Here is a 24,383-nt window from a genome sequence, read left to right on the forward strand (position 1 = left end):
CATGCGGCATGGGAAAGACTAGAAGTAGACATAGCAAGCCAAATTTATATTTTATTTGAAATAAAGAGAGTGATATTTTAAAATAAGTATATGAAAATTTGTTATCAATAGTGAAGCACAAGCTGGAATCAAGATTGCAGGGAGAAATATTAATAACCTCAGATATGGAGATGACATCACCCTTATGGCAGAAAGTGAAGAGGAGTTAAAAAGCCTCTTGATGAAAGTGAAAGAGGAGAGTGAAAAAGTTGGCTTAAAACTCAACATTCAAAAAACGAAGATCATGACATCTAGTCCCATCACTTCGTGGCAAATAGATGGGGAAACAGTGGAAACTGTGTCAGACTTTATTTTTCTGGGCTCCAAAATCACTGCAGATGGTGACTGCTGCTGCTGCTGACTGCAGCCATGAAATTAAAAGACACTTGCTCCTTAGAAGAAAAGCTATGACCAACCTACTCAGCACATTAAAAAGCAAAGACATTACCTTGCCAACAAATGTCCATCTAGCCAAATGTATGGTTTTTCCAGGAGCCATGTATGAATATGAGAGTTGGACCATAAAGAAAGTTGAGTACCAAAGAACTGATGCTTTTGAACTGTGGTGTTGGGGTTGCAAAGAGTTAGACGTGACTGAGCGAATTGAACTGAACTGTGGATGTTGGAGAAAACTCTTGAGTGTCCCTTGGGCTGCAGGGAGATCAAACAAGTCAAACCTAAAGGAAATCAGTCCTGAATATTCAGTGGAAGGACTGATGCTGAAGCTGAAACTCCAATACTTGGGCCACCGGATGCAAAGAGCTGACTCTTTGGAAAAGACCCTGATGCTGGGTGGGCAAGATGGAAGGCAGGAGGAGAAGTGGATGATGAATGATGAGATGTTTGGATGGCATCACCTACTCAATGGACATGAATTTGAGCAAGCTCCAGGTGTTGGTGATGGACAGGGAAGCCTGGCATGCTGCAGTCTATGGGGTCACAAAGAGTCAGACACGACTGAGTTTCTGAACTGAACTGAGTAGACAGCAAAGGAGGGGGAAATCTAGAAGAAAGCATGAGAAATAGAAAAAGAGAAATGAGAAGATAGAAAATTAATATGAATTTAATTACAATAAGTGTAAAGATGTTTACTCGATCATAATTTTCAGATTCTAATATTAAAGCATTGAATATCAGAGATTTGTTTTCTACAGGACACAATAAAAGAAAAAATAGATACTGAAAATGAACAGATGGAAAATACATAATAAATATGAAGTGAATTCATTCAGTCGCTCAGTCGTGTCTGACTCTTTGTGACCCCATGAATCGCAGCACGCCAGGCCTCCCTGTTCATCACTGTCTCCCGGAGTTCACTCAGACTCACGTCCATCGAGTCTGTGATGCCATCCAGCCATCTTATCCTCGGTCGTCCCCTTCTCCTCCTGCCCCCCAATCCCTCCCAGTACCAGAGTTTTTTCCAATGAGTCAACTCTTCACATGAGGTGGCCAAAGGACTGGAGTTTCAGCTTTAGCATCATTCCTTCCAAAGAAATCCCAGGGTTGATCTCCTTCAGAATGGACTGGTTAGATCTCCTTGAAGTCCAAGGGACTCTCAAGAGTCTTCTCCAACACCACAGTTCAAAAGCGTCAATTGTTCGGTGCTCAGCCTTCTTCACAGTCCAACTCTCACATCCATACATGACCACAGGAAAAACCATAGACTTGACTAGATGGACCTTAGTCGGCAAAGTAATGTCTCTGCTTCTGAATATGCTATCTAGGTTGGTCATAACTTTTCTTCCAAGGAGTAAGTGTCTTTTAATTTCATGGCTGCAGTCACCATCTGCAGTGATTCTGGAGCCCCCAAAAATAAAGTCTGACACTGTTTCCACTGTTTCCCCATCTATTTCCCATGACGTGATGGGACCAGATGCCATGATCTTTGTTTTCTGAATGTTGAGCTTTAGGCCAACTTTTTCGCTCTCCTTTTTCACTTTCATCAAGAGGCTTTTTAGTTCCTCTTCACTTTCTGCCATAAGGGTGGTGTCATCTGCATATCTGAGGTTATTGATATTTCTCCCGGCAATCTTGATATCAGCTTGTGTTTCTTCCAGTCCAGCGTTTCTCATGATGTACTCTGCATAGAAGTTAAATAAGCAGGGTGACAATATACAGCCTTGATGTACTCCTTTTCCTATTTGGAACCAGTCTGTTGTTCCATGTCCAGTTCTAACTGTTGCTTCCTGACCTGCATACAGATTTCTCAAGAGGCAGGTCAGGTGGTCTGGGATTCCCATCTCTTTCAGAATTTTCCACAGTTTATTGTGATCCACACAGTCAAAGGCTTTGACATAGTCAATAAAGCAGAAATAGATGTTTTTCTGGAACTCTCTTGCTTTTTCCATGATCCAGCAGATGTTGGCAATTTGATCTCTGGTTCCTCTGCCTTTTCTAAAACCAACTTGAACATCAGGGAGTTCATGATTCACATATTGCTGAAGCCTGGCTTGGAGAATTTTGAGCATTACTTTAGCAGCATGTGAGATGAGTGAAATTGTGCAGTAGTTTGAACATTCTTTGGCATTGGCTTTCTTTGGAATTGGAATGAAAACTGACCTTTTGCAGTCCTGTGGCCACTGCTGAGTTTTCCAAATTTGCTGGCATATTGAGTGCAGCACTTTCACAGCATCATCTTTCAGGATTTGAAACAGCTCAACTGGAATTCCATCACCTCCAGTAGCTTTGTTTGTAGTGATGCTTTCTAAGGCCCACTTGACTTCACATTCCAATATGTCTGGTTCTAGATTAGTGATCACATCATCATGACTATCTGGGTCATGAAGATCTTTTTTGTACAGTCCTTCTGTGTATTCTTGCCACCTCTTCTTAATATCTTCTGCTTCTGTTAGGTCCATACCATTTCTGTCCTTTATCAAGCCCATTTTTGCATGAAATGTTCCCTTGATATCTCTAATTTTCTTGAAGAGATCTCTAGTCTTTCCCATTCTGTTGTTTTCCTCTATTTCTTTGCACTGATCACTGAAGAAGGCTTTCTTATCTCTTCTTGCTATTCTTTGGAACTCTGCATTTAGATGCCTATATCTTTCCTTTTCTCCTTTGCTTTTCACCTCTCTTCTCTTCACAGCTATTTGTAAGGCCTCCCCAGACAGCCATCTTGCTTTTTTGCATTTCTTTTCCATGGGGATGGTCTTCATCCCTGTCTCCTATATAATGTCATGAACTCCATTCCATAGTTCATCAGGCACTCTATCTATCAGATCTAGGCCCTTAAATCTATTTCTCACTTCCACTGTATAATCATAAGGGATTTGATTTAGGTCATACCTGAATGGTCTAGCAGTTTTCCCTACTTTCTTCAATTTCAGTCTGAATTTTGTAATAAGGAGTTCATGATCTGAGCCACAGTCAGCTCCTGGTCTTGTTTTTGTTGACTGTATAGAGCTTCTCCATCTTTGGCTGCATAGAATATAATCAATCTGATTTCGGTGTTGAGTGAAGTGAATACATATATAAATGTGAAGTGAAGAATTAGAGATTTTTAGCATGGAAAAAACATGTTAAAAACATGGAAAAAATAAAACTCAAGGTAAAAACCTGCATGAGTTACCAAAGAGTTTGATAACAATAATAATAATAATTTAAAGAACATGGAAGCAAATATAATTATCATCGTTTCAAGTTAAATGCAGCTATAAATGAAATAATTTAATCATTGTGAATGTACATTTATAATCTATTTCCGATTGATTCATAATGAACATGATTATAGAGCCACAATATCATTAATATAATTCATGTAATGAAAGTTAGATGAATCTAATCTAGTAGATCAATTCATCTAATTCATCCAATGATATTCTAATGAATATCATAAACATGATGTCATAAGCAGCATCAAACTTCTTCCAAGTAAACATGACTATTCACAAAAATAGATCTTGTATTAGGCCAAATAAATCTTATCCTAGGCTAACTATCATGTAAATATACTGCTTCCCAAATTCAATAAATCAAAATATCAATATGAAAAATTGCCTTTAACATAGCTCATAAAGCTGAAAAATATTCTGTTAAATAATCTTTGAATTAAGAGGAAATTACAAAGGATATCTCAGGACTCTGTGCTGAACAACAATATAAGAACCATTTGTCAATGCTGTGGAATGTACCTAAATCAACAGGCAGAAAATAAATAGCTTTGAATTCATTTACAAAAAAAGAAAATTTGAAATAAAACTAGGAAAGGACAACTAATCTTTATTTTTAAGAATATGGCAAATGTGTTATCTCAATTAAATTGAAACAGAAAAAAGAACTTGGCAAACCAGACATCTAGAGAAATCCCATCAGTACAGAATATGTAAAAATATGGAAAAACTAGTCTTCAGAATTATTTTAAGTTCATGACCCACATGTCAGTGAAAGAAAAACCTTCTGATGCCAAAAATGGTGGGAAAGTACACATTTTGAGAGGAAAAAAAAGAGTACTTAAAATAGAGCTTTGGAGCATTTGCAATCTGTTTTAAATTAGAGCTTAAGTTTTAAAGTATTGTGTATATGGAGGATGAGGTAATTAGTTTTGGCCTCTACAAGACTAGAATCGAGATTGGGGCCTATCCATAAGCCAGGACCCTTGAAAAGAAATCTGTTAAAAGGCAAACAAGAAAATAATATATGCTCAGCAAAAGGTTAAAATTAAGGGACCTTATCTCTCAACCATGACACTGAATGAAAGGCGAATGTGGAGGTTTTTTGGTTTTGAGAATTTCTAATAATATACTTGTGTACGTATATATTTGGGATTATGTAATACTACCCAAAGGGGAGGTCAGGTGGTCTTGTATTCCCATCTCTTTCAGAATTTTCCACAGTTTATTGTGATCCACACAGTCAAAGGCTTTGGCATAGTCAATAAAGTAGACATAGATGTTTTTCTGGAACTCTCTTGCTTTTTTGATGATCCAGTGGATGTTGGCAATTTGATCTCTGGTTCCTCTGCCTTTTCTAAAACCAGCTTGAAAAAAATAAATAAATAAATAAAACCAGCTTGAACATCTGGAAATTCATGGTACATGTATTGCTGAAGCCTGGCTTGGAGAATTTTGAGCATTACTTTACTAGTGTATGAGATGAGTGCAATTGTGCAGTAGTTTGAGCAGTCTTTGGCATTGCCTTTCTTTGGGATTGGAATGAAAACTGACCTTTTCCAGTCCTGTGGTCAATGCTGAGTTTTCCAAATGTGCTGGCATATTGAGTGCAGCACTTTCACAGCATCATCTTTCAGGATTTGAAACAGCTCAACTGGAATTCCATCACCTCCAGTAACTTTGTTCATAGTGATGCTTCCTAAGGCCCACTTGACTTTACATTCCAGGATGTCTGGCTCTAGGTGTATGATATTTCTATGATAATGCTTATAAAATTCAAGATAAAAAGGATGATAAAAGATATCAAAACTTTCATTGCTTTGATATGTGCTTCTGTGCTGGGGTCTCTGAATCCTGTGGCATTCAATAGCATCCTCTGGTTGTGCCTCCAAAGGGAAATGAGCAATAAGATACATGTAATTAGGCATAGTATGAAGATGGGAAGGTTTCCAAGATTGAGCAAAATCTGGTTTCTAAAGAATTCCCCTTTATGCACTTCAACTGAAAAGATTACGCTTCTATTCTTTGCTCTAGTATCACTAATTATCTTCATAGTTAGTTAAAAAGTAACCATGAAATAAGCAAGTATCCCATCAGAAGAAGAACCCTTTTGATGTCACTCCTCAACCAGAGAAAAATGTGGTGGGAAAAATTGGCTGTCTTCAGGAAATAGAAGATGCTGAGGCTAGTGGCAAAAAAAGACACTTGATAGATTCAGAATTATCCATGAGTAAGTAATACAGTGAATTAGGTAACCACAGGAATACATTTCTGGAGAAAAAAATCTTCACAAATCCATCGGTAGTTGTTAACCCTATCAGGCAAATTCTGGAAGTAGCTAAGCCCATGAGAATAAAGCTGATAGAAAACTTCTTGTTCTTCACACATTCAGTGAAGTATGCAAGTCCAATAAATCCATCCCTTAAAACCCCCAGTATTGACTCACTAACTGCTACAAAAATGAGGAGGCCTTCCAGTACACTCAGCATACTGCCAGTCCCTAATATTACTTCCGTTCCATCAATCTTAAATTACCTGCTGCAGAATGAGGGAGGCATATATTGCTGCTTGATGGGAGAATGATTTTCTTCTCTTTCATTAATAAAGAATTGCAAGTGCCTCCATTACTGCCTTGTGATGGAATCCAAAATAGCTTCAGGGAGACCCCTCCAGTTATGTCTATAAAATTTAGCTAGTCTAGAGAATGTGTGTCCAAACTGAACACCTTCCTCAATTTGTTAAGATGCAAATAAAAGTTTCTGTTTCATGGATTCTCCTTGTCCTCCTGAGACTATTTTGCGTTTGTTACCCTGGATTGTACAATAGGAGTGGCAAACATATGCCTACAGAAAACAGAGAATAGAAAGAAAAATTGAACTTCACCTTTTTCAGTGTCAGCATTAACACTGTCATTTATTTTGTGTTAATAATAACAGTTTAGATATATAAAGCAAAAAATAGTGTAGAGAAGAGATGTTTGAAATTAGTACTCTTTTATCTCTATGAGGAAATAAAAGCTGCTTCTTTGAGAAGATCAATAAAAATGATTAGCCTTTAGCCATGCTGAGAAAAAAAAGGGGCCAGAAGTGAAACAGGGTATAACAACTGACCCCATGGACATTTAAAGGAATATTACAAACATTTCTGGGTCCACAAACTCGTTAAATTAGATGAACTTTGTCAATTTTTGAAAAATAACAACTGAAAAAACTCACACAAGAAGAAATAGGTAATGCAAATAGGCCTAAATCTATTTTAATCAAAAAGCTAATCAATAAACTTCCAAAATAGAAAGCACCAGGCACAGGTGGAGTTACTGGTAAATTCTAACAAACATTTATGAAATATTGTACTAATTCTCTTTAGTTTCTTTCAAAAAACAGAAGCAGAGGGAATATTTTACAACTCAGTCTAAGGTCAGCCTTACCATAATACCAAAACCAGACAAAGACTGAAGCTAGAAGCTAAAATTACAGACCAGTATCACTCAAGACAATAGATGTGAAAATTTTCAACCTCATATTAGCAGATAAAATCTAACAATGTATACAAAATAATTGTATAGCACAAACAAGTGGGATTAAGCCTGAGTATACAAACTGGTTCAATATTTGAAAATCATTTAATGTAACTCATAATATCAACAAACAAACAAAAAAATCACACAATATATCAAAAGCTGCTTAAATTCATTTGATAAAATCCAACTTTCGTTCATGATAAAAACTCTCAGTAAACAAATAATAGAGGAAAATATCAACCTGATGAAGACTATAACAAACCTAGAGCTGGAAATTTACTTAATGCTGAAATATTCAAAGTTTTTCTAACAATATCAAGTACAAGGCAAAGTTAATTTCTCTCACCACTCCTTTTCAGCATGTACTGGAAATTCTAGCTAATGCAATAGAAAAAAAGAGAAATAAGAGGTATACAGGTTGGGATGGAAGAAATGAAACTACCTTTTACTGTAGATGACATGAACATCTATGTAGAAAATACAAAAGCAGTGATCAAAAAACTGAAATTAATAAGTAATTATTATAGCAACATAGTAAGATAAAAAGTTGAGAGAAAAAAGTCAATTGCTTTCTTATACACCAGCAATGAACACAAGGAATTGAAGATTAAAAACACAATATCATTTCCATAGCATCAAAAAATTGAAGTGCATAGGTATAAATATAACAAAATAAGTGCAAAACTTTTATGAGAAAAACTAAAACTCTGATAAATGAAAATAAAGAACTAAATAATTGTAACAATGATCCATGTTCATTGATAGGAAGACTCAGTATTTTCAAAATGCCAGTTCTTCTCCACTTGATCTATAGATTCAGTTCAATCCCAATCAAATTCACAGCATGTTATCTTGTTGATACTGACATATTGATTTTAAAAAGGATACATTTGAATTAGTTCTAATGAGGTGGATGAAACTGGAGCCGATTATACAGAGTGAAGTACGCCAGAAAGAAAAACACCAATACAGTATACTAACACATATATATGGAATTTAGAAAGATGGTAATGATAACCCTGTATGTGAGACAGCAAAAGAGACACAGATATAAAGAACAGACTTTTGGACTCTGTGGGAGAGGGAGAGGGTGGGATGATTTGGGAGAATGGCACTGAAGCATGTATACTATCATGTAAGAAACGAATCGCTAGTCTAGGTTCGATACAGGATACAGGATGCTTGGGGCTGGTGCACTGGGATGACCCAGAGAGATGATATGGGGAGGGTGGTGGGAGGGGGGTTCAGGGTTGGGAACTCATGTACACCTGTGGTGGATTCATGTCAATGTATGGCAAAACCAATACAGTATTGTAAAGTAAAGAAATAAAATTAAAAAAAAAATCCCATCCCACAAATAAAAATAAATAAATAAAGTTCATTCAATTCAATTCAATTCAGTCACTCAGTCGTGTTGGACTCTTTGCGACCCCATGAATCGCAGCACGCCAGGCCTCCCTGTTCATCACCAACTCCTGGAGTTCACTCAGACTCATGTCCATCGAGTCAGTGATGCCATCCAGGCATCTCATCCTCTGTCATCCCCTTCTCCTCCTGCCCCCAATCCCTCCCAGCATCAGAGTCTTTTCCAATGAGTCAACTCTTCGCATGAGGTGGCCAAAGGACTTGAGTTTCACCTTTAGCATCATTCCTTCCAAAGAACATCCAGGACTGATCTCCTTTAGGATGGACTTGTTGGATCTCCTTGCAGTCCAGGGTACTCTCAAGAGTCTTCTCCAATACCACAGTTCAAAAGCATCAATTCTGCGGCACTCAGCTTTCTTCACAGTCCAACTCTCACATCCATACATGACCACAGGAAAAACCATAGCCTTGACTAGATGGACCTCTGTTGACAAAGTAGTGTCTCTGCCTTTTAATATGCTGTCTAGGTTGATCATAATTTTCCTTCCAAGGAGTAAGCGTCTTTTAATTTCCTGGCTGCAATCACCATCTGCAGTGATTTTGGAGCCCAGAAAAATAAAGTCTGACACTGTTTCCACTGTTTCCCCGTCTATTTGCCATGAAGTGATGGGACCAGATGCCATGATCTCCGTTTTCTGAATGTTGAGCTTTGTCAACTTTTTCACTCTCCTTTTTCACTTTCATCAAGAAGCTTTTTAGTTCCTCTTCACTTTCTGCCATAAGGGTGGTGTTATCTGCATATCTGAGGTTATTGATATTTCTCCAGGCACTCTTGATTCTGGCTTGTGCTTCCTCCAACCCAGCATTTCTCATGATGTACTCTGCATATAAGTTAAATAAGCAGGGTGACAATATACAGCCTTGACATACTCCTTTTCCTATTTGGAACCAGTCTGTTGTTCCATGTCCAGTTCTAACTGTTGCTTCCTGACCTGCATATAGGTTTCTCAAGAGGCAGGTCAGGTGGTCTGGTATTCCCATCTCTTGAAGAATTTTCCACAGTTTATTGTGATCCACACAGTCAAAGGCTTTGGCATAGTCAATAAAGCAGAAATAGATGTTTTTCTGGAACTCTCTTGCTTTTTCCATGATCCAGCAGATGTTGGCAATTTGATCTCTGGTTCCTCTGCCTTTTCTAAAACCAGCTTGAACATCTGGAAGTTCATGGTTCACATATTGCTGAAGCCTGGCTTGGAGAATTTTGAGCATCACTTTAGTAGCATATGAGATTAGTACAATTGTGTCGTAGTTTGAGCATTCTTTGGCATTGCTTTTCTTTGGGATTGGAATGAAAACTGATTTTTCCAGTCCTGTGGCCACTGCTGTTTTCCAAATTTGCTGGCATATTGAGTGCAGCACTTTCACAGCATCATCTTTCAGGATTTGAAACAGCTCAACTGGAATTCCATCACTGCCACTAGCTTTGTTTGTAGTGATGATTTAAAGTTCATATGAAGTGTCAAAAGACCCAAAATAGCAAACACAATATTGGGGGAGAAGAATAAAGTCAGAGAATTGACACTTGCTGAGGTCAAGACTTAAACAAGACAATGTGATATTAGCTAAAAAAAGACATCTAAATGGAACAGAATAGAAAGCCCATAAATAGACCCACATAAGTATATATATCAATTGTCCTTTAACAAAAGAGCAAAAGCAATACAATGGAACTATCTTTACAACAAGCAGTGCTAGAACAATCAGATATCCACATGCAAAAAGTAAAATTAGGCACATACCTTATATTATTTACAAATATTAATTTAAAGCACATCATAGACCAACATATAACCAAAAAGCTACAAAATTCATAGTAGATAACATAGTAGAAAATCTAGTTGATCTTGGGAATGACAATCACTTTTTTGGATAAAAACACCACAGGCAAAATCTATGAAAGAATTAATTGATAATCTAGACTTCATTAAAATAAAAAATTTCTGCTTTGCAAAAGACACTGTCAAGAGAAGGAAAAGACAAGCCAGAGATAGGGAGAAAATATTTGCAAAAGACATATCTAATAAAAGAAAACGTTCCAGAATATACAAAGAAATCATAATGCTAAACACAAAGTAGATAAGAAACCTGCTTAAGAAGTGGGCAAAAATTTAAACATACACTCCACAGAAGCAGAAAGACAGAAAGTTATATTCTTCTGGCTTCAGGTCCCAGATCCAAGTGCAGAATAAGGCCCTGGATGATTCTGATACCCCGGAATGAAGTAGCTATTATTCTTGGTTTAAATAAGATTTCTGTCTCCAGCAGTGTGTGAATAAGAAAACAGATTCATTTGCCATTGGCAATTATATTGTAACCCCCAAGAAAGGAGCTCTAGGGAAGACCTTCAAGGTCAACACAATACAGAAGTAAATAACCTGAGTCCTTGGTGATAGACTGGAACACTCTCTCCTTCAGATGCCTAGGTAGATGAGATAATTTCCTTATAGTTAACACTAGTTTGAGATAAGAATTTTTATAGCCAAAAGCTTCCTAATTAATATATTTCCCCAAAATATTGCTAATATGTACATATTTCCAGGTACCAGTTCATGCTGAATATAATAAAGCATGATGTTTCCTAAGCCTTAGGAATATTAACAGTTAATGAGTAATTCTTTTTATCTGTGGAAACTTCATTCAGTATATAAAATTAATATAAATGAGAACATATTATATTTTGCAATCATCTAGAATTATTGATTAAAATAACCTCATCCAACAGAGAGCATAAGTAAGAAAATAGTTCTATACATTGTTTAAAAAGTCCTTAGATTTTCTCTATCTTCTTTTCAAAGAAAACTCATTTTCAGTGTTACCACCCAAACTAAGATGCAAATGTCACATATTTAGCATAAATAGGATTTCCATTTTACCAGGAACAGAAATTTCATGCAAAGTAGACAGCATTTTCATGGTAGCCAAATCTCAGCCTTTAGAAATATACTTTGGAAAGGAAAATTTCCAAGCTGACTAGGATCTTATATCTAAAGCATATAAGAGTAGGCAGTCTTGTCTCTCTAGGGACATTTTCCTCTATGGCCTATCCTGGCCTCACTGATGTTCCAAGTTGACCACATTCTCAGGTCTCATCTGAGTAGATTAGAATTTTGGAAGCTGGAAGCAAACTTCAAGTAGGAAACTACTGGCCCCATTCGCTCCTTCCTTATAAACCTCCAACTTTTATTAGAGTGACAGAGTAGGTTGAATTGTGTCTCATGCCAAAAGGTATACACAAGAGCAAACCCCTGGTATCTGTAAATGTGTTCTTATTTGGAAAAGGGGTCTATGCAAATGTAGGATTAGAGTGGAATCTAAATATTGTGACTGGTTGTCCTTAGGAGAGAGAGGAAGAATAAACATACAGAAAGAAGAAGGCCATAAGCAGCAGGAGGCAGGGACAGAGGTTACTACTTCTACCATTAAAGGACTATCAGGGGGTACCAGAAGATGGAAGAGCCAAGAAAGAATTCTGTAGAGTCTTCAGAGAGAGTGTATTCCTACTGATCCCTTCATTTCAGACTTCTAGACTCCAGAACTGTGAGGAATAAATTTCTGGTTTTTGAAGGCAACAAATTTGTGATAATCTCTTACAGCAGTCCTGGAAAACTAATACAGATGTTTCTATTATTGAAAAAATAATTAACAAACACTTTTTAGTTAAAACAATGAAATTTTATGTGAAAAGCTTCATGAATTTTTACTAACTGCATACATTCCTATAACACACCCCAGACCAAGAAACAGACACAATCAACTCCCCAGAAGACAACCTCAAGCTACTTCTAGTTACAACTTCACAGTCTCCCACTTTTTTGTATTTATATGTACAAACTCATAGAGAACATAAATTTAGTTTCTTTCATTCACATCCAGTTTGCAAGATTCATCTATATGTTTACATATAATTGTATTTCACTTATTCTCACTGCTATACTGTGCAGCCATGGAAGCCTGTCTTTTGGCAGTAGGGTGAATGAGCTGTGCATTGTTCAGTTGTTTCACTTCTCTTGCATAATCTTAAATGTCCCCTTCTTCCTTTTCCTTTAGCCACTCAGCTTCTCTAGGGCATTTTTCCATTCTTTGTTTCTCTCCTCTTTCAAAAGCAATCCTCATGAGACTGACTTCTCAAACTCTGTGTATTTTCAACTTTCTTCCTTCCTTGCTGTGCTCTGCTAGGATTCTTGTTCAATATTTTCACATTTAGCATGACTATTTTTTCTTCATAAAGTAATTTTAGTCAAGTCTTAAATCCTCATTCCATAATTAAGTCTTCCATTAAATTTTTCCAGGAAGCTCTCATGCTAGTGTCAGGACCACCACGAATCTCCATAAGGGGATAGAGCAGAGTCGATTCTCTTCATTGCTTACTGATTCACTTCCTTTAATATTCTTTGTAATAAACCAGTAATCTACTGGGTACACACACCTTCTGAGTTTTGTGAGCCAATCTAGCAAATTAATCTAATTCAAGCAGAGGTTTGTTGGAATCTCCAATTTATAGCCAATAGTCAAAAGCACATGTAACAACCTGAGCTTACAACTGGCATCTGAAGTGGGGGTAGTCTTGTGGGACTGAGCCCTTCACCTATGGAATCTGATGCCATCTTCAGGTAGGTAAGGTCAGAGTTGAGATAATTGCTTGGTGAGGTTGGGAAGACTCCCATACATCAGAGTTGGTGTCAGAACCAATAAATACTCATCTACAAGATTACTCATAGTACTATTGTTTGCAGTTGCAAGATATCAGAAACAAATGAACATATACACAGAACCTGCTGGATCAACTCTGGTACATTCAGACAATGGAGTACTACAAAGGTGTGAAAAAGAATGAGAAATAATTTCACAATTGGATGCAGTGATTTCTTACATATGATAAAAGCATTGTGCAAACTATCCTTTCTATAAGGAATATGGAAAAATTTAATATGCACGTGCTTGTTTATTTTTTCAAAAATAAAATTAGGAGGAAAAATGCAGAAATGAATGAGATTGATAATTTATAGGGAAATATTCAAAATGAGATGGACGTCATGGGAGTGAAGGATATATTCTCAGTATGCTTTTTGTGTAATTCTGATACTTGAAATGATGTTAATATTTTACGTTAAACATATAAAATAAAGCCTGGGGAAAAAACCTAAAACAGACTCATTAAGAAACAAATCTCACTTTTTCAAATGAATATAAACATGCTAAAGGGAAAGAAAGAGAACTTACCAAAGTAACTTTGGAACACAATGGTATTTTGACTTTGTGCCCTGATACTCATATATTAAAAAGCATAGACATTACTTTGCCAACAAAGGTCCATCTAGTCGAAGCTATGGGTTTTCCAGTAGTCATGTATGTCTGTGAGAGTTGGACTCTAAAGAAAGCTGAGTGCCGAAGAATTGATGCTTTTGAACTGTGGTCTTGGAGAAGACTCTTTTTTTCTCTTTGGAGAAGACTCTTGAGAGTCCCTTGGACTGCAACGAGATCCAACCAGTCAGTCCTAAAGGAAATCAGTCCTGAATATTCATTGGAAGGACTGATGCTGAAGCTGAAACTGAAACTCCAATTCTTTGTCCACCTGATGCGAAGAAATGACTCATTGGAAAAGACCCTGATTTAGGGGTCTTTTGATTTGAGGTCAGGAGAAGGGGATGACAGAGGATGAGATGGTTGGATGGCATCAATGACTCAATGGATATGAGTTTGAGCAAGCTGTGGGAGTTGGTGATGGACTGGGAAGCCTGGCTTCCTGCAGTCCATGGGATCGCAGAGTTGGACACGACTGAGCGACTGAACTGAACTGAAAGAAAAGAAAGAGAAGTGAAGTCGCTCAGTCGTGTCCAACTCTTTGTGACTCTATGGACTGCAGCCTACCAGGTTCCTCTGTCCATGGGATTTTCCAGGCAAGAGTACTTGAGGGGTTGCCTTTCCTTTCTCTAGGGGATCTTCCCTACCCAGGGATTGAACCTGGGTCTCCTGCATTGCAGGCAAGATGCCTTAACGTCTGAGCCACCAGGGAAGCTGAACTGAACTGATAGTCACATATGAGCTGCAACAAAGTACTTAGCTGTAGTTAATAGTGTCTTTTTCCTCCCTTCCTTACTTCCTTTCCTCCCCTCCTTCTCTCTCCATCTTTCCTTTCTCCCTTCATTCCTTCTTTCTTTTTTCATTCTTTCATTCCCTCTCTCTCTTCCTTTCTTCCCCCTTTCTCTTCCTTCTAGAAGTGGTGTGAGTTAACAAGTCTGAAATTAATTTCAGTGTATATTAGAAAGAAGAAAGTGAAAGTAGCTCAGTTGTGTCCAACTCTGCAACCTCATGGACTATAGCCTGCCAGGCTCCTCCATCCATGGGATTTTCCAGGCAAGAATACTAGAGTGGGTTGCCAATTTCCTTCTCCAGGGGATTTTCCTGACCCAGGAATTAAACCCAGGTTTCCTGTATTGCAGGCAGACTCTACTGCCTGAGACACCAGGGAAATACTCAGTGAATATTCAGTTCAGCTCAGTCCAGTCGCTCAATCATGTCTGGCTCTTTGCGACCCCATGGACTGTAGCACAACAGCCTTCTCTGTCCATCACCAACTCTCGGAGCATACTCAAACTCATGTCCATCAAGTCAGTGATGCCATCCAACCATCTCATTCTCTGTTGTCCCCTTCTCCTTCCACCTTTAATCTTTCTGAGCATCAGGGTCTTTCCCAGTGAATCAGTTCTTGGCATCAGGTGGCCAAAGTATTGGAGTTTCAGCTTCAGCATCAGTTCTTCCAATGAATATTCAGAACTGATTTCCTTTAGGATTGACTGGTTGGATCTCCTTGCAGTCCAAGGGACTCTCAAGATTCTTCTCCAACTCCACAATTCTAAAGCATCAGTTTTTTGGCTCTCAGCTTTCTTTTTGGTCCAACTCTCACATCCATACATGACTACTGGAAAAACCATAGCTTTGACTAGATGGACCTTTGTTGGCAAAGTAATGTCTCTGCTTTTAATATGCTGTTTAGGTTGGTCATAGCTTTTCTTCCAAGGAGCAAGTGTCTTTTAATTTCATGGTTGCAGCCACCATCTGCAGTGATTTTGGAGCCCCCCCCCCAATAAAGTCTCTCAATACTGGATTGGGTAGTCTTTCCCTTCTCCAGGGGAGCTTCCCAACCCAGGTATCGAACCCAAGTCTCCCACACTACAGGTGGATTCTTTACTAGCTGAGCCAAAAAGGAAGCCCTAGAATACTGGAGTGGGTAGCCTTTCTCTTCTCCAGGGGATCTTTCCAACTCAGGGATTGAACCCAAGTCTCCCACATTGCAGGTGGATTCTTTACCAAATGAGCTACCAGGAAAGCCCTCAGTGTATATTAGGACTGAATAAATGACTATATAAACTGAACAAAGCAAGATCCATGTTTTTCATGGTTAAAGAGAGGATTTGCAACATGGCAAAAAGGAAGACTGTAGTTTTGAATTGCAATTAGAGACATAAACATAGACACATCATACATGTTGGAAAAGAAGAAGTAAAACTCTCACTGTTTGCAGATGACATGATCCTCTACATAGAAAATCCTAAAGACTCCACCAGAAAATTACTAGAGCTAATCAATGAATATAGTAAAGTTGCAGGATATAAAATCAACACACAGAAATCCCTTGCATTCCTGTACACTAATAATGAAAAAGTAGAAAAAGAAATTAAGGAAACAATTCCATTCACCATTGCAATGAAAAGAATAAAATACTTAGGAATATATCTACCTAAAGAAACTAAAGACCTATATATCGAAAACTATCAAACACTGATGAAAGAAATCAAAGAAGACACTAATAGATGGAAAAATATACCATGTTCATGGATTGGAAGAATCAATATAGTCAAAATGAGTATACAACCCAAAGCAATCTACAGATTCAATGCAATCCCTATCAAGCTACCAGCGGTATTTTTCACAGAACTAGAAGAAATAATTTCAAGATTTGTATGGAAATACAAAAAACCTTGAATATCCAAAGCAATCTTGAGAAAGAAGAATGGAACTGGAGGAATCAACTTGCCTGACTTCAGGCTCTACTACAAAGCCACAGTCATTAAGACAGTATGGTACTGGCACAAAGACAGAAACATAGATCAATGGAACAAAATAGAAAGCCCAGAGATAAATCCACACACCTATGGACACCTTATCTTCGACAAAGGAGGCAAGAATATACAATGGAGTAAAGACAATCTCTTTAACAAGTGGTGCTGGGAAAACTGGTCAACCACTTGTAAAAGAATGAAACTAGATCACTTTCTAACACCACACACAAAAATAAACTCAAAATGGATTAAAGATCTAAACATAAGACCGGAAACTATAAAACTCCTAGAGGAGAACATAGGAAAAACACTCTCCGACATAAACCACAGCAGGATCCTCTATGATCCACCCCCCAGAATACTGGAAATAAAAGCAAAAATAAACAAATGGGATCTAATTAAAATTAAAAGCTTCTGCACAACAAAGGAAACTATAAGTAAGGTGAAAAGACAGCCTTCTGAATGGGAGAAAACAATAGCAAATGAAGCAACTGACAAACAACTAATCTCAAAAATATACAAGCAACTTATGCAGCTCAACTCCAGAAAAATAAACGACCCAATCAAAAAATGGGCCAAAGAACTAAATAGGCATTTCTCCAAAGAGGACATACGGATGGCTAACAAACACATGAAAAGATGCTCAATATCACTCATTATCAGAGAAATGCAAATCAAAACCACAATGAGGTACCACTTCACACCAGTCAGAATGGATGTGATCCAAAAGTCTACAAGCAATAAATGCTGGAGAGGATGTGGAGAAAAGGGAACCCTCTTACACTGTTGGTGGGAATGCAAACTAGTACAGCCACTATGGAGAACAGTGTGGAGATTCCTTTAAAAATTGCAATAGATCTGCCTTATGACCCAGCAATCCCACTGCTGGGCATACACACCGAGGAAACCAGAATTGAAAGAGACACATGTACCCCAATGTTCATCGCAGCACTGTTTATAATAGCCAGGACATGGAAACAACCTAGATGTCCATCAACAGATGAATGGATAAGAAAGCTGTGGTACATATACACAATGGAGTATTACCCAGCCATTAAAAAGAATACATTTGAATCAGTTCTAATGAGATGGATGAAACTGGAGCCGATTATACAGAGTGAAGTAAGCCAGAAAGAAAAACACCAATACAGTATACTGACACATATATACGGAATTTAGAAAGATGATAATGATAACCCTTTATGCAAGACAGCAAAAAAGACACAAATGTATAGAACGGACTTTTGGACTCTGAGGGAGAGGGAGAGGGTGGGATGATTTGGGAGAATGGCTTTGAAACATGTATACTATCATGTAAGAAACGAAGTGCCAGTCTATGTTCGATACAGGATACAGAATGCTTGGGGCTGGTGCATGGGGATGATCCAGAGAGATGATGTGGGGTGGGAGGGGGATTCAGGATTGGGAGCTTGTATACACCCGTGGTGGATTCATGTCAATGTATGGCAAAACCAATACAGTATTGTAAAGTAAAATAAAGTAAAAATAAAATAAAAAAAACCCAACAAACTTTTAATAAAAAAAAAAAAAACATAGACACACCATACATTACAAATAGAGAGATACATAGAGGCAGAGAGAGAAAGAAGTAAGTAGGTGGGTGTAAAGTTTCTATCCAACCAAATCTTGGTTTTCAAATACCCTTTTTCCCTCAAATAAATGAAGATTTCTTGGATAAATAGTGAACCCAAGGCTAGATGAGGAAAACACAAAGCAAGTCTGAAAAGTTTTGGTTTGTGAGAACGTAAGGAAACATGAAGAATGGGGCCACGTCAAAAGGACACAGGAGGAAATCTGAACTTCTTACTTGACAAATCTAGAAAAAAGTAGGCATTAAAATATATAAGAGAAATAATATAATAATAATATTTCTTTGAGTGTGTGTGTGTGTGTGTGAACTATCAATGCTTCAGGGAATTCAATTAAAATACAAACAGAAATTTTGTTTAGAGGCTTATCCACCAATGACATCTTTATAGTCAATAGTCTCCAAGCTGTTTTTGGCCTAGGGTTGGGGTGGGGGAAATCACTGCAAGGGAAGGAAAGTACCTGAGCCACTCAATTTGTGTATGGGATTAAAATCTCATTGAAAAGTGACATTACCTGAGACATAGTCAAAATCGTTTTGTAAGATTTTAGTTATATTCAATAACACAGTTAAAAACACTGCAAGAAAGCAGTGTAAGAGAAACAGATCTTGAGTAATTTCATTACTAGGCTACCTTTTGTGGTATCCATTTCTCCCCAAGCTTGTCATGGAGTTCTAAGAAGTTTTTCTTTCTCCTAGCACTTTAATAGCTTCAGTACCCTCAAAGAGGCTTGCTTAAGCTTGCTGTTTCCAAGAATTAGGATAAATGAGTGTCCACAGGGATAGAGGATAGTGGTTGTCATACCAAAAATATACAGCAGTTTGTTTTTAGGCATAGTACCAATTGATATTTGTATGGCAGTGCCTACAAAATACAGGATAAAGAGGATGATAAAAGACACCAAGATCTTCATTGCTTTGATATGTGCTTCTGTACTGGGGTCTCTGAATCCTGTGGCATTCAATTGCATCCTCCTATTGTGCTTCCAAAGGGAAGTGATTAATAAGAAACATGTAATCAGGCACAGTATAAAGACAAGAAGTGTTCCAATACTGAACAAAATCTGATTTATAAAGTATTCACTTTTCTGCATGGTGATCAATCCGGTTGTGTTTCTGTTCTTCATAATATTATTAATAAAAGGCATTATAATGTTTGGAAAAGTAAATAACCATGAAATGGGCAAACATCCCGTTAGAAGAAGAAGGATCTTATTGATGTGACCCTTCAGCCAGAGAAAAATGCAGTGGGAAAAGTTGGCTATCTTCAGGAAGTAGAAGATGCTGAGGCTGGTGGCAAACCAGACACTTGATTGATTCATAAGTATCCATAAGTAAGCTATATATTGACTCAGATTACCAGACAAATACATATCTGGAGAAAACACTCTCACATATGCATCTGTAGTTATTATCCATATCAGGCAAAATCTGGAAGAGGCTAAGCCAGTGAGAATAAGGCTGACAGTAGAGATCTTCTTGCTTTTCACACAGTCAATGCAGCTTACAACTCCAATAAACCCATTTCCTAAAACCCCCAATACTGACTCACTAACTGCTACAAAAAGGAGGAGGCCTTCTACTATACTCAGCATGTCTGCCAATCCTTAATCATGTTCCTGTTTCATTAATTTTCAATTACCTGCTGCAGAAAAAGGCAGATATTGCTGCTTTGTGGTAGAATGATTTTCTTCTCTTTCATTTCATAAAGACTTAAAAGCACACCAATTGCTGCCTTGACATGGAATCCAAAACAGCTTGACAGAGACGCCTCCAGTTAGGTCTATAAAATTTAGCTGGTCAATGTATGTCCTGACCTAATGCCTACCCACAATTTGTTAAGATGCAAATAAATGTTTCTGTTTCCTGAAATCTACTTGTCCTCCTGAGACTATTTTGCATAGTTACCGTGGATTGTGCAGTAGGAGTGCCAAACACATACCTACAGAAAACAGCAGAATAGATCACTGGAATTTATCATTTTTAGTGTCACCTTTGTTGCCATTTATATTGTGTTAATGATGACAGTTTAGATATATAGAGCAAAAACAGTGTGTAGATGAGATGGATGAATTTAGCCTTTGTAGAACAAGTTGCTTCTTTGAAAACATCAATAAAGCTGATTAGCATGACCAAATGTCATGCTAACTAACAGGCTTCCCAGGTGGCTTAGTGATAAAAAATGCACCTAGCAATGCAGGAGACTCAGAATGCATGGGCTTGACCCCTGGGTTGTGAAGATCCCTGGGTTGTGAAGAAGGAAATGGATGCCCACTCCAGTATTCTTGCCTGGAGAAATCCATGGACGGCTGACCCTGGAGGGTTACAGTCCACGGGGACACAAAGAGTCAGACTTAACAACTGAACACACACTTAAGTGTGCTAAGAAGAAGAAGAAGAAGAAGAAGAAAAAAAAGGCCAGAAGTGAAATGTGTTATCATAACTGGTCCTATGGACTTTTAAAGGAATATTATGAGCAATTTATGTCCCCATTTTGAAAAATTAGATGAAATCTATCAATTCTTTGAAAAACACCAGTTGTCAAAACTCACACAAGAAGAAATAGAAATGCGAATAGGCTTAAATTTGCTATTAAAATGAAAGGTTAATCAATAAACTTCCAAATCAGAAAACAATAGGCCCAGGTGGATTCACTGGTAAATTGTCATAAACCTTAAAGAAATATTGTGGTAATTCTCTCCAGTCTCTTTCAAAGGATAGAAGCAGAGGGAATGATTTCCAACTCATTCTAAGTTCAGTATTGCCCTAATACCAAAATCAGACATAGACATTACTAGAAGATAAAACTACAGACCAATATCTCTCATGACCACAGATGTGAAAATTCTCAATGCAATATTAACAACATTAATCCAAAAATGTATAAAAAATATATAGCACAAACCAATGGTACTTAGGCTGAATATACAAACCTGGTTCAACATTTGAAAATAAAACTGGCCCGGTTTTTAACTAGGTTGAGCATCATGAATTCTTTTTACACTCTGGATAATAGTTGTTTATGTCTTTTGCAAATATTTTACCCAATCTGTGGCTTGTCTTTTGCAAAGACAAAAGACAAGCTTGACTTTTGTCTATTGCAAAGCAGAGAGAAAAAAAAATAGACCCAGTTGCCATTGTCAATTATCTTGTAACCCCCAAAGAGAGGAGGTCTAGGATGAAGGCCAACAAAATAGAGGTAAATAACCTGGGTCCTTGGTCATGGACTGGAGCCTTCTCCCCTTTAGATACCTAGGTAAGTGAAATAATTAATTTCCTTATAGTTTACACTAGTTTGAGACAAGATTTTTTTTAATTTATTTTTTTATTGAAGGATAATTGCTTTACAGAATTTTGCTGTTTTCTGTCAAATCTCAACATGAATCAGCCATAGGTATACATATATCCCCTCCCTTTGAACCTCCCTCCCATCTCCCTCCATCCCACCCCTCTAGGTTGATACCGAGCCTCTGTTTGAGTTTCCTGAGCTGTACAGCAAATCCCCATTGGCTATCTATTTTACAAATGGTAATGTAAGTTTCCATACATCTCACCCTCTTCTCTCCTCTCCTCATGTCCTGAAGTCTATTCTATCTGTTTCTCCTTTGCTGCCCTGCAAATAAGTTCTTCAGTACCATTTTGCTAGATTCCATATGTGTGTATTAGAATACAATATTTATCTTTCTCTTTTCTGACTCACTTCACTCTGTATAATAGGTTCTAGGTTCATCCACCTCATCAGATATGACCCAAATACATTCATTTTTATGGCTGAGTAATATTCCATTGTGTATATGTACCACAACTTCTTTATCCATTCATCTGTCGATGGACATCTAGGTTGCTTCCATGTTCTAGCTATTGTAAATAGTGCTGCTGTGAACAATAGGATACATGTGTCTTTCAATTTTGGTTTCCTCAGGGTATATGCCTAGGAGTGGGACTGCTGGGTCATGTGGTGGTTTTATTCTTAGTTTTTTTAAGGAATCTCCATACCCTCTTCCATAGTGACTGTATCAATTTCATTCCCACCCACAGTGCAAAAGCATTCCCTTTTGCCCATACCCTTTCCAGCGTTTATTGTTTGTAAACTTTTTGATGATGGCTATTCTGACCAGTGTGAGGTGATATCTCATTGTAGTTGTGATTTCAGTTCAGTTCAGTCACTCAGTCATGTCCAACTCTTTGTGACCCCATGAACTGCAGCATGCCAGGCCTCCTTGTACATCACTGACTGCGGGAGTCTACCCAACCCCACATCTGTTGAGTCGGTGATGCCATCCAACCACCTCATCCTCTGTCATACCCTTCTCTTCCTGCCCTCAATCTTTCCCAGCATCAGGGTCTTTTCAAATGAGTCAGCTCTTCACATCAGGTGGCTAAAGTAATATTTCTGGGTATTTGGGGACATTAAGAGTAAGGATTAGGTTTCTTTATAAGCTGGTAACTGATAATATTTTGGTATAACTTTGGATTAGAAAAAGAATGTAGATAAGTTTGATAGTGTTAATTAAACTGCAGCTCCATGCCTAAAAATTCTCTTTTACTTAAAAAAATTATTTATTTTTAATTGAAAGATCATCATTGCTTTACAATATTGATTTGGTTTCTGCCATACATCAACATGAATTATCCATAGGTATACATATGTCTGGGCTTCCCTGGTAGCTCAGCTATTAAGCTTCTGCACAACAAAGGAAAATATAAGCAAAGTGAAAAGACAGCCTTCCAAATGGGAGAAAATAATAGCAAATGAAGCAACTGACAAACAACTAATCTCAAAAATATACAAGCAACTTATGCAGCTCAATTCCAGAAAAATAAATGACCCAATCAAAAAATGGGCCAAAGAACTAAATAGACATTTCTCCAAAGAAGACATACAGATGGCTAACAAACACATGAAAAGATGCTCAACATCACTCATTATTAGAGAAATGCAAATCAAAACCACAATGAGGTACCACTTCACACCAGTCAGAATGGCTGCGATCCAAAAATCTGCAAGCAATAAATCCTGGAGAGGGTGTGGAGAAAAGGGAACCCTCTTACACTGTTGGTGGGAATGCAAACTAGTACAGCCACTATGGAGAACAGTGTGGAGATTCCTTAAAAAATTACAAATAGAACTGCCCTATGACCCAGCAATCCCACTGCTGGGCATACACACTGAGGAAACCAGAATTGAAAGAGACACATGTACCCCAATGTTCATCGCAGCACTGTTTATAATAGCCAGGACATGGAAACAACCTAGATGTCCATCAACAGATGAATGGATAAGAAAGCAGTGGTACATATACACAGTGGAGTATTACTCAGCCATTAAAAAGAATATATTTGAATCAATTCTGATGAGGCGGATGAAACTGGAGCTGATTATACAGAGTGAAGTAAGCCAGAAAGAAAAATACCAATACAGTATACTAAAACATATATATGGAATTTAGAAAGATGGCAATGATGACCCTGTATGCAAGACAGCAAAAAAGACACAGATGTGTATAGCAGACTTTTGGACTCAGAGGGAGAGGGAGAGGGTGAGATGATTTGGGAGAATGGCATTGAAACATGTATAATATCATGTAAGAATCAAAGCACCAGTCTATGTCCAATGCAGGATACGGCATGCTTGGGGCTGGTACATGGGGATGACCCAGAGAGATGTTGTGGGGAGGGGGGTGGGAGGGGGGTTCATGTTTGGGAACGCATGTACACCCGTGGTGGATTCATGTCAATGTATGGCAAAACCAATACAGAATTGTAAAGTAAAATAACATAAATAAATAAAATAAAATAGATAACCAAAAAAAAAAAAAAAAAGAGTCTACCTATAATGCATAAGACCCTGGTTCAATTTTCTGGGTCAGGAAGATCCCCTGGAGAAGGGATAGGCTACTTACTCCACTATTCTCGCCTGGAGATCTCCATGGACAGAGAAGCCCGGCAGACTACAGTCTGTAGGGTTGGAAAGAGTCAGACATGACTGGGTGACTAAGCACAGCACAGCACATACATATATCCCCTCCCACCTCCAACCCTTTCCCATCTCTCTAGGTTGTTATAGAGCCCCAATTTGAGTTCCCTGAGTCATACAGCAGATTTTCATTGGCTATCTA

At 37.8% G+C, this 24,383-nt stretch overlaps 1 protein-coding gene and 1 pseudogene across 1 annotated transcript; both read right to left on the reverse strand.

Annotated features, from left to right (window-relative positions):
- Positions 1–5,388: 5,388 nt before the first annotated feature.
- LOC120857982 lies at positions 5,389–6,139 on the reverse strand (annotated as a pseudogene).
- A 12,820-nt stretch (positions 6,140–18,959) lies between these two features.
- LOC120858844 (taste receptor type 2 member 10-like) lies at positions 18,960–19,859 on the reverse strand. Its single transcript, XM_040235187.1, has one exon. It carries the CDS (start codon positions 19,857–19,859, stop codon positions 18,960–18,962), a length of 900 nt encoding a protein of 299 aa, XP_040091121.1.
- Between the last annotated feature and the right edge of the window lie 4,524 nt (positions 19,860–24,383).

This window comes from Oryx dammah, unplaced genomic scaffold (assembly GCF_014754425.2).
Source record: "Oryx dammah isolate SB20612 unplaced genomic scaffold, SCBI_Odam_1.1 HiC_scaffold_29, whole genome shotgun sequence".
In the NCBI taxonomy this organism is placed as follows: domain Eukaryota; kingdom Metazoa; phylum Chordata; class Mammalia; order Artiodactyla; family Bovidae; genus Oryx; species Oryx dammah.